The 12,387-nt window shown below is 43.4% G+C and overlaps 1 protein-coding gene across 3 annotated transcripts in view; it reads left to right on the forward strand.

Annotated features, from left to right (window-relative positions):
• Nucleotides 1-12,387, forward strand: part of lamc3 (laminin, gamma 3) — a 135,016-nt gene that overhangs the window by 84,714 nt on the left and 37,915 nt on the right. For all 3 annotated transcript variants that reach the window (XR_005078124.1, XM_037117083.1, XM_037117084.1), the window contains one exon: nt 851-1,049. Coding sequence is in view for 2 of the 3 variants with exons in the window: in XM_037117083.1 (XP_036972978.1) it covers nt 851-1,049 (199 nt within the window). In the remaining variant the exon portion in view is untranslated. The remainder of the gene's footprint in view (nt 1-850; nt 1,050-12,387) is intronic.

The raw sequence follows: 12,387 nt of genomic DNA on the forward strand, positions 1-12,387 counted from the left end.
CCTTACAAAAGTGTTACTGGTTGGATAAAAAAGAAATAACAATGATTAATCTGGTCAAGGATGTCACGGTGAGAGTGGGCCGGAGATGCACAGAGGTGCCCCGGCTGTGATGATAAAAGGGGGCTGTTGGTCGGGCAGATATTAGACGATCAGACAGTTGAATCGCTCCGAATGATGCCAGAGGCCCCTCGCAGGCAAAATCACCCACTCAAGTCCTTAGCCCTCCCAACCCCCAGAGGAGCTCAGGATGTACTTCACACACGATTACGCTCAAAAACAAGGTGGCAACCAAGCGTGCAAACCTGTCAGTTCTGCCCACTCGCTCACCCAGAGCTGGTGGAGAATGGCAATATGGTTGGGGTCTTTTTTTTTCTGAAGATTGTTATGAATTTCTTAGAGCGTAATTGGTTCACAACAACGCTGTATTTATTTCCATATTGATTGGGGGGGACATTTTTTCGGCTATTTTTATGTATCAAAAATACATCTTCAGTATGTTTTTTTTTTTTTTTTTTTAGGGTTGGTAGCGGGATGGGCGGGGTGTCGAGTGGTGGCTAAGATCTTTGAAGTCCTGTTAATGTGCTGTAATGAGCCGGAGATGAGAGGGTGGGTAATTACACACAAACTCCTGGAGTGCTTCATGGGAGCTCAAAAAAAGCTTGTACCCGTCTGGCCTCGAGGAAGAGGAACAGGAACAGGCAGGGTATTTTCTAAATGCTTGCTGGAAAAAAAAAATAAAGTAAAATACTAATTCAGCTTCCTCCACTACTCGCACATTGGTTGACTCTTCGATAATAACGCTGACTCCGCTCACCTTCTTCCATCATCCAACCTCCCGTTTCCCCAACAGAGAAATTCCTGGGCCACCAAGCCCACAGCTACGGCCAGCTCTTCTCCATCACCTTCACCTCGGAGACCGCCGAGCTGCTCCCCGACCACGTCACCCTGCTCCTCGAAGGCTCCGGGATCGCCCTGTCTGCCGACCTTTCACCCCAACTAGTGCTCGACCGTGACCCCGGCCTCACCCCGCGGCGCTCCTTCACTCTGAGGTACGAGATGCAGTCACCCTGCTGACAGTTTGTGAGTCTGTGTGCATGCTTTTTTTTTTTTTTTTTTTTTTTACATTTGTTTTATTCCTGTTGAACTCGAGTCTCTCTGGAAAATACCAAAGCGTTTGCCTCGGTGTGTGTGTGCATAAGAATGGATGTCGAGGCTGTTTGTTTTTACCCTGCACCTGCGGATCTCCCTCTTGCCTGGCTCGTTCCTTGTTACAATATATATATATATATATAGCGTCCGCAGAGTACAGACTATCCAGGACACCCATGTACTGATTACAGCTCACCCACATTGACTGTGCTGTCATGGTCCCAGCAGAGTTTTTTAGGGGATGTGAAGGTGGTGATGAGCCAGCTCCCCCCATGCGCCGGCTGTCATGTAGATCTGGCAGGTACAGAGCAGCAACGGCGCCACATTTCCATTTTTACATTTTATACGTTTAACAGATGGTCTCACCCCGAGTGACTCGAAATGTGTGCAGCAGTGGAATGACACGAAAGTCACCGAAAGTGCAAGAGATACCAAGAGGGAATAACAGTCAAAGTTACACATAGCTGACAAATTCATTGATCAAGGGACTAGAGGTGAATGAGGACAACACATTTTAACAAGAGTCTACAGTGTTCGTTGGGCACGGCGGTGGTTGTCACTCCCCAATCTGAGGTGTAAAGGTGCCAGCACGTCTATCTGCTGGCTTTTTTGACAGCTAGGTACGGCAACACCATTCGGACAAACCAGACACAGGAAGTGCAGTAAAAACCAGGAACTTGTCATGTTAGTTCACAATTATGATTACATTTGTATCAACGTATATTTGGACTGTAAATGTGTAATGTGAATGTTTGAAAATGCTACACTGAGTTGCATTAATTTCTCGACAAGATCTTGTATTGATAATGGAAGAGCGGGCTGCTGTTTAAGGTCTGGACTCTGTGGTGGTAAATCCGTTGTCATCTTGGAATATGCCCCATGCAATCAGGGAAGAAAAACATCCATTAATGGGAAAAAAAACCTGGTCATGGATGGAATCCAGGGAGTCATCTGACCTCGTTTCTTGAGCACATAACATTGTTGGACCTCGACCTGACCAACTGAAGATCATAACACTGCCCACACAGACATTTTTTTCTGATTAGCTTCACTGATAAGTGGTTTTCTTGAGACTACACAATTGTTTAAGTCCTCATCTCTTTAGTTCTTTTCGCATTTTCGGTGTGGAAATGCTGTTACTTTCTCTATTCAACATAGGGGACCGTGAACGTCTGAATCAAATGTAGTTCCAATCCATCTTATTGATATTGAGATATTTCACCGGATTAGAGGAAGCTATGACTGGCTGGTGGCACCATATTTTACGGCACTCCATGTGATAGTTGTTGAATTATTTCAACCATGGCTGTCTGACACAACCATCATTAGAGCCAGGGCAGTAGCATGGCTGAAAACAGGTACATGTAAGATGTAAGCCTGCTGAAGGATCGCCTCAGAATACAAATGAAGGAAAGCTTTTATGATACAACGGGTGGAGAGAGGAGAATATGAGGTTCCTCTTTAACAGATGCAGCATGTAGGAGTCCGATGTTTGGGCCACGGCGGGGGAGGTCACTCCAATCCGGGAGGCAGAGGAGGTTGGTATGGATGGAAGGATGACCAGGTCGTCCAGAGAAAAGAGAGATAAGTGGAATACAGCGACAGCATGCGGGTCAGGAGGTGGAGGGCAGAGTGAGTCCAGTGCCTGGAGGTACAGTAAAGAGCACCTGTGGTACCTGTGCAGCCCGATGTGCCAACACTAGGGCTTAAAATGTGGTACAAGCAGTGGATGAAATGAAACATTATTGATCCTGATGAAGAAAACTGGAGCACTCAAGGAGAGTGTGAGGTGTTTTATTTTTTTTTTTTTTTACCTCATGATGAGATATTGAAGCCTGCAGCCATGGTGACCTGTCAGTAGACAGGAAGCTGATAAGCTGTCATATTACTTTTTTTTTTTTTTTTTTTGACGGTGGTTTGCGGTTAAAATGTGACATTATTGTGTAATTCTACTTCTACTACTACAGCAGCTTAACATATACAGTACATATGGGGGTATAAAAACAAATATTAAGAATAGAAAATAAAGCCGTACACATGGCGAAAAATATTTAGATCATTGAAGAAATTATGAGTGAACATAAAACCGCAGTTCATGTTAAAAATGTTTAAATTTGCACATGTACAGAAAAGTGTGAATTCACAGTTCTATTCACTTGTTAATGGGATGCATCCTAATGGGAATAAGAGTGTGTGTTTTTGTGTGTGTGTGTGTGTGTGTGTGTGTGTTTGTGCTCTTCCGGCTGTTCAGAAACATACGCTGCATGTTGCACCACAGCATGAGCAGCTGCAGCCCACATGCCTTCGCGTTTTTTGGGTTTTTTTTTTCAATTTTAATGGCAAAGTTTGAATTAAATATTGTGCCCGTGTGTTTTATACATGAGTCTCGGAGTTAAAAACATCTCTGACCTGCCGGCAGCACTTTGCTGTTAACAGCTGCAGTTTTAAATGTCTGAGTAGTTTCACCTAAACCAGGTATAATGCATATTGTGGCCGCCCACACCCGCATGTAAAAGCACATTAGTTCTCTATTCAGCTCACATTCATACGCCTCCAGCTGCATACGTACACAAAGAATGAACAGATGAACATAACATCGGAAAGCAATTTCATAACAATGAGCCCATATAACTGAATATGTATAAGTTGAACAATAAAAATGAAGAACTACAAAACTTTACATCCACTTTTTTTTTACCAAAACATTGCGATAGCTTCTCACTTACCTGTTCTGTCTGCAAATAAAGACGTACGTAACGTCGCTGTTTCTTCTGCAAAGAATGTTCTGACTTATGACATTTGCTGAATTTACAATAAGGCCCTTGTAGTTGAGATTTTGTTGTAAACAGCTTTTCACAGTGTTTTTAAAGTTACTCCTAAATCAATAAACCACAAAATTGGACATTTTTTAAAGGGAGTCTGGGGACAAAGAAGTCGCGTTTATTGTTTTTTGTTAACTGCATTTATAAAAATGGACACCTTTACCGCTGATTAAACGTTGTGTTGTCTTTTAAGTTTAATGGAGACGGATGTCCACTTCAGGACACATGTTGATACCAGGTCCCAATGACTTCCTCTGCCATACTTGGGCTGTCTTATGTGTTTGTGTCTAAATATATACTGGTGTGAGTGGTGGCTGCATGGGGCACATAACGAGGCCCGACATATCTAAATATTATTTCCATCTCGCATTCAGATGTAGCTTTTATTATAATGCGAGGGCAACGGCACCTCTTAGAAAAGCGCAGCAATCACAGGTTGGGTATTGTGATAAAAATTGCTGCAATCAAAATCAAGCAGCGACACAGTTCCTGTCACACGGAGCTGATGGTGATTACATTACCTGTGGCTGCCAGTCCGCCGTCTTTGTTGTGTTGTACTTCAGGCAGTTTAACAGCATCTCTGGTTGAGAAACTGAGACTAAAGCACTGATTCTAACACACGAGCCTGCGTTTTGTCAAAAGAAAACCCCAGAGGACACGATTATCAAAACATCTTTGCATTCTGTCAATAAAAATGGGCTTAAAAACAAATATATTGTATTATATAAATATAGACATTGTTCAAATAACTGTCTGAGGAAATACTTCATCAGGTTCGTACATTTAGCATTGATTTCTATCGACGTGTTCTCATTTTAGCACATTTGATGAAAATGTATGACTTGTGATTTGTTGACTTGCATAACCATTTAGCCTGTCCTTGACAGATCTTAGAGATCTAAAGCACTTAAAGACACTCTAAGAATTTACATCACAAAAAAACAAAAAAAAACAAAGTACCACTGGAGGGAAAGATTTTTTATTGCACAGTTCAAAAACTGAAGCTATTATGACACTTCACATCTTCCAAGGTTGCAGCTTGCGTAGGCTGAAACTCCCTCTTTTTTGCCTCCCCACACAATGTTCTCTTTTTAAGTAACAGTGGAGGGAACTATTGCCCATCACTTTAATTGGGTGATGCAATCTCCTCACAACCAGTCGAGACAGGAGGAACAATTACAGCAACCGGGAGCTCCTTCAGTATACATGTGTGCATGTGAAGGCTGTTAAAAGACTTAAATCTGCCTTTTTTCCTGAAAGGTGTTCATGCTGCCTGACTCACCGGCATACCAAAAAAAAAAAAAGGCAGCCTGTGCTAGAACATCCTCCTTTCGTTTCTTATGATCCTCTGTGTTCTCAGTTCCAGTCCAATTTGTTGGTGATATTGCACCTCAACTATTTGTAGGGCTGCTGGAAATCCTCTGCCGGGCTCTTTCATCTTATGTTAGACTTCCGCCCTGGTTCTCCTTGCCCCAATTTGCTCCTACAGGCCTTTTTTTTTCCTTCCTGCCCTTCACGGTAAAGTGGTCAGTGACTGGAGGAGGGGGACCGAGGCTGAAGTGGCGAACCCTGGTGTGACAGTCTGTCGGGGAAGCAGCGGTGTAATCAGTCACATACTGTTGTGGCGAGATCTCATCAGGTCCATCGACCTGCGGGAGTGGGTGCAGCTCTCAACGTTGAACCTGTTAAAAACACAAGCTTAAGTCATTCTCTCTATTTTTGTTCTCTTCCCCCACGTGGCCCGGCGTCTTTCTAGCCAGTAATCCCTCTCATCCCACTCAGCACCTCCTTCACACTGTTTTGTTGCAATTTGTCTTCAGTTCTGCCCCTGTTTTTCTATCTTTAATTCTCCTCCTCAGCATCCGTGGACCAACTTAACTTCCTCCCCGTAGCCAGCCCTGGAAGCCCTCTTCCTCCCTAAGAAGGGATTTAATTTCTTTGTTTTCCAGGGTTTGCTTCAGCTGAACCACGGGAAACGGCAAACTGCTTAATGGAATTGAAGGGTCCACATGGAAATTGACATGTTGCACAGCCAGGGAGCCGAGCATTGTCCTCCATGTGTGCTCCACAGGGTATGTTCCAGTCCATTAGCTCAAAACAGTCCTGTAGAGCCTTCTGCATACTTCTGGGATCACACTCTTACCGTCTTAGATAAAAATGGGCAGCTGACTGTTAGCTGCAGCTGAAAGGAATTCAAGAAAAAAAAAAAAGCAGCGAAATGTTAAATTTTGAAGGAGCTGAAGAAAAGGTACAGTAGGTTACAACATGCGGAGTAAGTTGTGCTTTGCTTGGAGGGGAGTTGCACCAGTTCAGATGGGAGATGATTAAAGCATGAGCGCTGTGCCGGCCAGAATCCTCAGTGAGGGGAAAGGTCTGACTTGATGGATGTTGTAAAGTTTAAAGCTGCAGGAGCGGGATGTGCTGTGCAATGATGGGCTCACAACCGCAGTTGGTTGCTTCAAATCACGTTGCAATTGTTGGCAGTTTGGCAAGGAGTCAATACACTCGTTCTGCTGTGCGCGGTGGTAGAAAACAGAGTTTGACAAAGGACAGTTCAGTCTTGTTGAAATTGGTTTCAGTGAAGTGGGTGAAAAGGAGAAGTGCCCACTTCAAATGGAGCATCAGGTGATGAGGGAGACAGGCTGAACGTGTTGCTAGCAAAGGGAAGCTAGTAGGCCTGTCTCCGCCATGTTCAGAGATTTGTGCTTAACTTCGCTTCATGTAAACTTTAATACACACTGAAATATTGCACATTAAAGCTGCTGTAAGTGTTGATGTCATTTTAATAACTTCCTGTCTGTTTTGCGATCAGGTACATTTCTTTTTTTCTTTTTTTTTTGGAGGCAGCTCTCTTTGCCTCTTTCTTTTCTTCAAGCATTTTTCTTACCTCGACCTGTTGTGTCGTATATGCCGTCACCAGGAGCGATGGAATTGGTAGTTGTTTTTTTTTCCTGTTTTCAGTCGTCGATCCAGCTCTCTGCATATTTGCCGAGCGGACCAGACCGCCTCTTCACGGAGTTCTTTGTCCTGATTGGATAAACTGGGTAGGGATATCAGAAAATGTATCGTCCCTCTCAAGGATTTCCCGAGGAGAGACATAGGTTACTGATCAAACTATCTAAAACAGTGATTACTGTCCACACTGGTGAAAGGTAATCATTAAGTTGATCCTCTCACGTTACAATAACCTGCTGTAATTGACATTTGAGTTGATTTTGTGAATGAGCCGATCAAACAGAGTCATGCATGTGACCGTCTGATGATGCATCCAAAATTCATGCCTGTTGACTGATTAGTCTATAAATCGAAATACAATTATTGCCAAGTATTTTGATAATTATTTCAAGCTAAAAAAATGTCAAGAATTCCTGATTCCTGCTTCTTGAACGTTCTTGAGAGAAGACGAAGAGTCTTTGGGTTTTGGACTGTAAGACATCACTTTGGATTCCAGTAAATTTTGATGAGAAGTTTTTCACAATTTCTCTGCATTTTATAGGATAAACAATCAATCAGTCGATAATGAAAACAATCATTACTTGCAGGCCTGCTGGAGCTCCTCAGGGAAATATTGTCTCTCTGCTAACTTTGCCTGTCGGATGTGGTGGTGCGGGGCAGGTAGCTCGATTTAACGTGTACATATTTGACTTTCCGAGCTGACGAGAAGGGCTTGGATGCGCCATTAGTTTGCTTCCCGAGTAAGCTTATTATGAGGCAGAGGTACAGAACCTTGCTCCATCAGAGGATCCAGCGACTGTACTGGGACACAGCTTGCGTCTTTCTGTCCCCTCCACCACTCCCATGCTCCTCTCTGGTGTCTGCGCACTGGTAATGAGTTTCCTCCCGTAGCACCGAGAGCTCTGGCTAAAGAAGCTCTGCGGTTCCCTTTTCCGAAATGCACTGGAGCTTGGGGGACAAAGATTGTCATTAAGTCTCCCTCTCCGGAGAAGTTCTCCACAGATCTCATTACACTTCTCAGGTACATGCACAGATGCACTCCACTACGTACTCTATATCATTCCCCCGTGCTCCCTCCCGCCTCTTACTGCCTCGTACTACCACACACACTCACACACACACACTCACTCGCACTCGAACATGCAAACATGTCAAGAATTTGTGCTACCGTGAGCCTTCACATTAATCCACACGGCCATCTGGCAGTGCGATTTTGCAGTACGTAACATATGCATAAGATAATGTAAATGGGAATATACGCGTTTACCTGTTTTGCTAAAGGCGTTGCGAAGGCGTAAATAAACATGAGTAGGAACACACACACACACACACACACACACAAAAACACATCTGTCTCGATGTGACAGCATCAGCATTCATTGCAGGTAAATATGTTAACCTGTTAAGTGGCTGTGCGCTCCCACCTGCTGCAAAGATCATTTCAAAATCAGATGAAGGAGAAATATATGGAAGCGCTGGGAATGCGAGCAGAGGGGATTTATGAAAGGAGGAGGTGAAAGGCTTATATAAGGTAGCATCCACTCGTCTCACTGATGTTCCCTCTATTCACATCCCGTTCCCTTGAAACCAGTGGGCGGGGAGGTTTTATTGTCTTGCTTGTAGCTGTATGTGTGCATCTGCAGCATGCAAACACAAAATGTATGCCATGCGAGGAGCCCCTCAGATGCTCAGCTGCTTTTTTTTTTGTTGTTGTTTTTTTAACAATCCACTCTGCATCTTGCTAGTCACTGCCGATCAGCTGTTCGCTCTTTTAACTGCCAAAAGTGTTTCGGGAAATTGCTCATACGAATCCCTTAGAAGGTACGAGCCAATTTGCAGCAGTCAGCAGAGTGCTAGTAGTAGCGCGGGCATGTGGTCCGTCTGGCACTGAGCTCATTTCTGTCATGTTTTTGAAAATTCACTGACTTTGATCATAGATCAGGGTCAGCTGAATATATCGAACAGAGAGCAGAATGTGCTGCCAAAATGAAAAAAAGGGAGGGAAAACAAAAAAAAAAAAACTTTTGCTATAGGTGACTGTGCAAGGCAAGAAGAAACATTGGAAAACTACGTGCCCGGGTAAACCTATGAATTATTTGTGATTTATTAACCCCCTACAGTCCCCGGGCCAGATAATTCTGTTCTTGAGCTGCTTGGATTCACCTTTTTCTGGATAACCAGAGTTTGTTTAAAAAAAAACACACACACATAATGTCAATAATTACGTAACTGATGTATTGATTTTTTCATGAGGAGATTTTAGGTTGCTGTAGAAAATTCATTTTATTATCTTCAGCAAGAAGGTTGTTCTGGTTTGTTGGTTTGTTGGTTGGTCAGCTGGATTACAAAACGACTACCACACAGCTTTCAACACAACTTGGCTGGATGATGGATCTTGGCCCAGAAGTTTTTGGTGTTGATCCAGATAAAGGGGCATACCCAGGAGGTTTCTCTAACCTTCTTTCACGTTACGAGATATGCACTGAAAGATGCAACACGTTCGTTAATTTCTCAGTGAACGATGGATGGATGCTTGCTTGTGAACGATGAGAGGACGATCCTTTCCTATTCTTTCACCTGTGAACCTGTTTACCTGTGGAAGGTTCCAAACAGATCCAAACAGCGCGTGCCGTCTCTCTTTGTTTGCCTCGGTCACAACTTGCTGGCTTCAAATTCAGAGTAAGTGTACTTTTTTGAAAAAATCAGTTAAGTTGACTCGGTAAAATAATAAATACATATTTCTTTCTTCTATTTTCAGAAAGGTTCAAATGTGGAAAGTCCTCACAGGCTTGTTAGCTCAGAGTTAGTTGGTTCATGGGCAAGCCACACTTAAACAGCGGGGGTCCATGCTTTTATGTTATATTAATACAAGATTTGAATAATTAAAATGTGTTTTTTGAAGGCGGACTGGATCAATTAGAATATGCTACTCAGATATGCTCATAATGACCCCATACGCGCATCATTTGTGTAACTCATTTGTCTTACTTTCATGCCTGCTTATCCTCCCTGCACCTTATCGTTGTTTCTCGTCCTCCGTCACTCACACACCGTTAATGTCTTGCTCACCTTGTATCTCTGTTCCGTCTCCAAGGGTATGCCAGTGTGTGTGTGTGTGTGTGTGTGTGTGTGTGTGTGTGTGTGCTTGTGTGTGTGTGTGTGTGTGTCCAGTATTCTTGTGGGCTTTTCTCTCCTGATGATCTCCTCTCATCCTCAACGGAGCGGGGCTTAATTACAGCGTGGCTCGCCGCGCTCTGCTTGGTGCTGATTAAAAGGGACACCGATGCTCTATAGGGAAAGCCTGACTGGGAGTTTGTTCACTTTCATGCACACTCTGCTTATCGCTGTCTGACCAGCTCCATTACCATGGCTTTGAGGCCCAGTTTGTAATTGCCTCTCTTTATTACTGCGCCTACATGTCAGAGCAGAAAACGAGGACCCGCCGCATCAGCGGAGGGTCTGTGTGGCAATGTACAACACACACACACACACATATATATACACACACACATGCTAGCATGACAGAGGCCATGCGCAAAATAAAGCATTTTGAAAGTAATTTAGTGTCGGGCTCAGAGATCAGCCGACCTAATAAAATAGAGGCCATCATCGAACCCTCACAAATGAAAAGGCTGATGTGGTCAACAGACTTTGCACTTCATCCTTTTTATGGTTCTCGCCTGTAATTACAAGGTTCGTGTATTATAATTGGGGCACCAATTTCAAATAAGGTGCCCTTTTTGAAGTGTGGTTTGTAAGTTCTCACACATCCCGTTATTAAAGTGGAACTCTCGCCAAAAATGCAACCTAGGCTTTTTTTGTGAATGTACCCGAGTCAAAAGTGGTACTTTTAAGATTTACTGTATTTTCGTTTTCGGGTCAAACTCATTTTCAGTGGGAGTGCAAGGGGCATTTTTATGATAGCATCAGAACTGCTGTCCTCCAGGTTAAGTCACATTTGGAAATCGATGCTTCTCGGCTGCTATGACGACTGGGAGCAGAGCAAGCAACTGCAAACGTGTTAGTAAACTCTGTGTACTCAAACAATGTTGTCAGTGCTGGTGTTCATGTGTAGAGACCCTGGTGATACTACCAGCAAAGTTTCATGTTGTGTTGAGACTTCTTAGTGTTTTAAAAATAGAGATTTTGATGCTATTGTAAAAGTGCCCGTAACACTCCCACTGAAAATGAGTTTGACCCAAAAACGAAAATACAGTAAATCTTAAAAGTGCCTCTTTCGTCGTAATTATGCATTTACACAAACGTTTGACTCATATACATTCACCAAAAAAGCCTCGGTTGCATTATGGGGAGAGTTTTGCTTTAATATTTAAATAAGGGTAAATGTCTGTGAGGGCAGTAAACTTCAGAAATGCTCGCTGGACGGTCAAATAGCTTTGTAAACCTCCTCCCCTGGCACCATTCTGACGTTGTATTAGAGGAGGGTTAAAGACAGCGCACCGCGTGTTACTGTGAAGGCAGAGAGGAAAACGATTGGAGCCACAAAATGCAACCGAGGGCTTAAACTGCCTGTAAACAAATATAAAAAATGCTTTGTCGCGGCCTCTTTCTCTCTCTCGTGTTGTGGGAGGAATCAGGCACCAGCAGCCGTTTATTCTGAGAACAGATTCAGTCCCTCACAGCCAAACTTCACATTATCAGCCTCCAGAAATTGCACAGGGACGGCGTGCACGGGCCCAACAGGATGTTACAGATAAACAAAAAGGTGCATAGCAGTATAGGTGTTTGAACAGATACACATTATGACCCGCACAGCCAACTTTGAAATAACGAGCTCCAGCGATTGCTAAAACACAAAAAGGAACAAATGCAGCCGTAGTTACACCGCAGGGAGTTTTTATGAAGTCAGGAGCAGGGTAGTAAACTGACAGGTAACGTAGTAAACACTCAGTTTCATCACAGTATCATTTGGTATCGCATTTGGAAGCCACGTTGAACAAACCACCTTCGAAAATAACACTTTTACAAGCACACACAAATGTGCTAATGAATTGCAGCTGAGCTTACGAGGAATTAAAAATGCTGTGGTCCCACTGTTTTCCCATTCTTCCTATTAATGTGTGTTGCCTTAGATCACCTCCCAGAGGCTCAGTTTTTTTCAGTTCAGCAGCTTATAAAAACTTAATTACGGGTTCTTTAACCTGCTGGTAGTCAGTTTGTTTGCTAGCAGACAGGAAGGACAGGGAGGCACCTTCAGACAAAGTCACTGAAGAGTGATGGATTTATTTTCTCTTTCCCCCTCCAGGGTGCCGCAGGACTTAATCGCTCTTTGTCTCGATGGCAGCGTTCACATTTCCAACCAAAATTAGTTTTTTGGGCGTTTCTAAATTGTATTGATTTTAGAAAGTCTAGATCAGAGCCAAACCAAATTTTGGTGTTGGTCTAAAATGTGATTCGAATCAGATTTCTGTGGATGCATCTGCGGACGTTCTGGCTGCTC

This window comes from Acanthopagrus latus, chromosome 12 (assembly GCF_904848185.1).
Source record: "Acanthopagrus latus isolate v.2019 chromosome 12, fAcaLat1.1, whole genome shotgun sequence".
NCBI classification, from domain to species: Eukaryota; Metazoa; Chordata; class Actinopteri; order Spariformes; family Sparidae; genus Acanthopagrus; species Acanthopagrus latus.